We start from the raw sequence: 4,203 nt of genomic DNA, 5'->3' as shown, positions 1-4,203 counted from the left end.
CACACACACACACACACACACACACGGTCCCCATGCCAACCGGCCAACAGACTGAATATTTTCAGGAGTGTGTAAGAACCAAAGACTAGACCCTGCACGTCTGAGGAAACAGCAGCATGAGTTAACTATAAAAAAGTTTCCTGTTTTTGTTTTTTAAATCTAAAAACTGTTAATTCATTTAAAACCGTCGTCACGTGTTTGAGATGAGAACGACTCGGACTTTCACCTGGACTGAACATCAAACTGGTTTCTAGACGTGGGAATAATTAAACACACTTCCTGTTACTCATGGCTTCAAGCGTCAGAGATGATGAAGAGGAGGAGTCCTACCTGTGGCGGTGCTCGGGTTTACGTCTGTCAGGCCGACCTGGGAGGAAGAAGAAAAAAAACACTTTAGTCATCAAAACTCTTCGCCTCCTGAGGGAAACGTTTCTGCTAAAAATCTACTTTTATTTCTTGTTATGAGATTATAAAAGCAGAGAGGCGATGGCGTGCAACAAAAACATCACAAAACATTTCAAAAAAGAATAAAAGTAACCTTTTTTCATATTTGAACACTTCATAAACACCAGAACTATCATGACTCAGCAGAATAAAACCCTTCTATACAAACAGATGTCTCCTGCATGTTTATCTTGTTTACCTTTCAATACGAGCAAAATCTGTGAGCAAAATATCTCAAAAACAACATGAAACAATTAGCAATCATTGATGCACATCTACAGCTTAAAGTCTTTTTTATTGACAACATGGTTGTGGTAGTAGCTGAGAGTAATAGACAGTAACAAACATGAAGAATCCAGCTGTTGTTTAAATGAAGTCAAGTTTAGATTAAATCAGATTAAAGCTGAAAAAAAGACAGCTTGTTTGATGCTAAGCTAACATGAATGCTAACCTAATGTCACATTATCTATGGGTTCTTATTTCTTATTTTACATTAAAAACAGGTCTGTCAGAACAAAAAAACAAACATCTAAAGAAAAAAACTGTTTTGAGCAACAAACCTGTGATTAAAAAGATTAACTTTGTTCTGCTAGAATCAAAAACTCATTGTACTGTTTTTTTCTTTTTTTAACCTGTCGATTATTAACATCTGTTTATAAACTGTGTGCAGTAATTATTTTAGTTTCTCTCTAAATCAGGGGTGGGCAAACCTGGTCCTGGAGGGCCGCAGACCTGCATGTTTTATTTTTTTTCTCTGCTCAAACACACCTGATTTGAATGAATGGGTGATTATCAGGCTTCTGCTGTACGGAGGACCGAAACTGACATAATTAAAAATAAAAGAGGATAAAACCTGCAGGGCTGCGGCCCTCGAGGACCAGGATTGCCCACCCCTGCTCTAAAGTTAACACAAACACATGGAAGTGATGAATCACTGCGAGGATCTGCCAACTCATCCCTCTGCTGCTACTTTTACCTCAGGTTTAAACTAATTTAACCACTTTTCTGTAGAACTGGGAGACAAAAGAAGCAACATTAACAGAAAGTACATGTAAACAGTGAAAGGAGGTGAATGTTACAATCGTTTATATCCAACATGTAGCAAGAAGAAACAAGATGACAGCAACAAACAAACCGTGATGGATTTATAGATCCACTAACTTCCTGTCTCACATTTTCAAAATAAACTAAAGAAAATGAAAGAAGAGAAAAAGTAAACTAAAATGACTTGACCTTTTCCTTAGAAAAGATGGATTTTTCCATTCCTTACCTTCTTGTCTCTCCTCTTCAAAAGTCCAACTCTCAACCAGGTCAGACTGAGTCACTCTGAATCAGACTAAATGTCAGAAAATCAAACTTCTTCCTCGTCTTTTTCTGCTTTTCTAAAACCTGAAAGTTATTTTCTTCACTTTTCTGTCCCCTTTCTTCTTTTCCTCCACTCTCTCTGACACTCCGGACCGCCCACCCCCTCAGACCAGCTTCCTGATTGGCAGAGAGCATCCAGGAAGTGGGGCTGTGATTGGCTGGTCTGGGATTCTGCTGGAGTCATCAGCGTTTGACCACTTCCAGATGTTTTTCCAAAAAAATAAATAAAAAAAGAGCTGGAGCTGCGCGTATAAACCACGACTCAGCATATTTTACTCAGAGCTCGTCATCCGTAGGGTTTCCTTTTTGGAACCAGGAGCTCTGAGGTCACGGGTGAGAGGGCTGGTTCAGATAAATCCATGAATAACTATATTTTTCCTCATGAAAATGTCAATATAATCAACTAGAAATATGAGAAAAAGTAAAGAATTTTCTAAGTATTTTTTAAACGTTCAGAAGCATCCAGATTTATTAAAACAACTTAAAACAGGATTTCGATGTAAAAAATCCTAATAAATGCCTTTAAGTTGCAATGGAAAACATACTGATGTAAGAATAGGATTTATTAAAAAGCACAAAAAGTGCTTTTTTTAAATTTAGTCAAGCAAAATGTAAAAAAAAATAACAAGAACATGCAATAAAATATAAAACACTTTAAGCCAATTAAAAGGATGAGGAGAAATTTTAAAGCAGAAGTTTGTTTATCACCTGCTGAGATTGAGGAAAGATTCTGTGAGATGTTCTCTGTTGTGAAAGACTCTCAGCTACTACCATGTCCACTTCAGCTTAATGCCTGTCAATCTGATGGACCAACATCCATTTACGTGTTTTCTTGAATTGGTTGGCTGTCGACCACCTTGAATTGAAATGTCTCCAAAAGTTTACCAGTTTTGGAAAGGCATCCATTATTTATGAAAGTTTTATTAAAATCTAGTGATTCATGAGATTTTTTGCTAACAGACACAACAATTGTTGCCATCATTTCAAAATGAGGATTAAGTCAAATTTGGTCAAAATAACCTAAACACATTTTCAGATTCTGGGCTTTAAGAGCTACATTTTGATACCTGGATCAATCTGATGTCATAATTATTATATTATATATTATTACATTTGGTCTGAATCCTGGTTTTATGTAATTTCAATGAGGAATTTTTTACACCATTAAAAAGAGGAAACCTCAAATACTATTTGATTGTTTAGATTTCCCAGCTTGGAAGAAACAAAAACCTTGCTTAGCTCAAAGGGAAAATCTCAAAATATTAAGACGTTTTTCCTCAAAATATGTTTTTTTTGCTAATAATGAAAAAAAATCTTAGGATTATATTTCAGACAATTCACTCAAAAAGCATTTATTTGTTTTTTTTAATGCAATTTCTGCAAACGTTTTAATCAAAACCCTATACGTGCTTATTTCCCTACTTTTAGATATGTTTCAATGTGACTCATGTCCACTTTAGCCTGTTGGGTTTGTCATTAACCAGGTAACACACTTCAGACTTGTTGATTTCCAACACTGGCTGACCATAATGCCTTAACGTTTAGTTTTGACACGTTTCTGTTAGCATCGACGCTAATCTTCTGTTGGATAAACACAAAATGAGGCTGCACGTTTCTGTTAGCATCGATGCTAATCTTCTGTTGGATAAACACAAAATGAGGCTGCACTTCCACTTGAAATGGTGGATTTAAAAAGTTTTCATGGAGCTAACGAGATCCTGTCCTCTGAAAAACAAATTGTGAATGCCAGAAAATTAAAACCAGACAGACGTGATTCCTCTGAGAGCAGAATCACAGATCCACAACCCTCCATGTAAACACTCCCACATGTGTGAATTAATGTTACATGTGTAAGGAAATATCAGAATCATCTTTTGTTGCCTTACAAAATATTCAGGATACTTAAATGATCAAGTTAGAAGAAATTAGAATCAGATAAATCAAACAAATCTGATCACAAGCTGAAAACAGTTAAACGTTTGGTTTCCATTGCTCAACAGCTGAGTCAGACACTTTCTTACAGATCAGCGTGTTCAAATGTCCAACTCATAAAACATTTAGAAACAAAAGACTTGTTAATTTATTAAACAGAGTTGCAGTTTTATCCAGATTAAAAGAAAAAAAAAAAAGACTATGCCAGCCCTCCATCATTTGGAAACTGTATAAGAACATTTCAGGGATTCCAGGGCTGCTTCAGAGCTTTAACTCAAACCAGTTCCTGAAGTTTTGACAGTTAAAGTAACGGCACTCAGCCAGGAAAACTGCTGCTTGATCAGCCCGACGTTTGCTAACAGTCACCAACATTAACAGTAGGGGTGTAAGAAAATATCGATACACTGAAATATCGCGGTATTTCATTTCCCGATACTGTATCGATATTCTAAAGCCCTGTAT

General features: G+C 36.2%; 1 protein-coding gene across 2 annotated transcripts in view; it reads right to left on the bottom strand.

The window, feature by feature from the left end:
* The window catches only part of wu:fy63c09 (SH3 domain-containing protein 19), a 34,907-nt gene that overhangs the window by 21,020 nt on the left and 9,684 nt on the right, over window positions 1-4,203 (bottom strand). For both annotated transcript variants that reach the window (XM_014022157.1, XM_014022158.1), the window contains exon 2: window positions 331-367. In XM_014022157.1, the coding sequence (XP_013877611.1) occupies window positions 331-367 (37 nt within the window). The remainder of the gene's footprint in view (window positions 1-330; window positions 368-4,203) is intronic.

The sequence above is a fragment of the Austrofundulus limnaeus genome, unplaced genomic scaffold (assembly GCF_001266775.1).
Source record: "Austrofundulus limnaeus strain Quisiro unplaced genomic scaffold, Austrofundulus_limnaeus-1.0 Scaffold319, whole genome shotgun sequence".
Lineage (NCBI taxonomy): Eukaryota > Metazoa > Chordata > Actinopteri > Cyprinodontiformes > Rivulidae > Austrofundulus > Austrofundulus limnaeus.
This window is presented reverse-complemented; position numbering and strand designations above follow the sequence as displayed.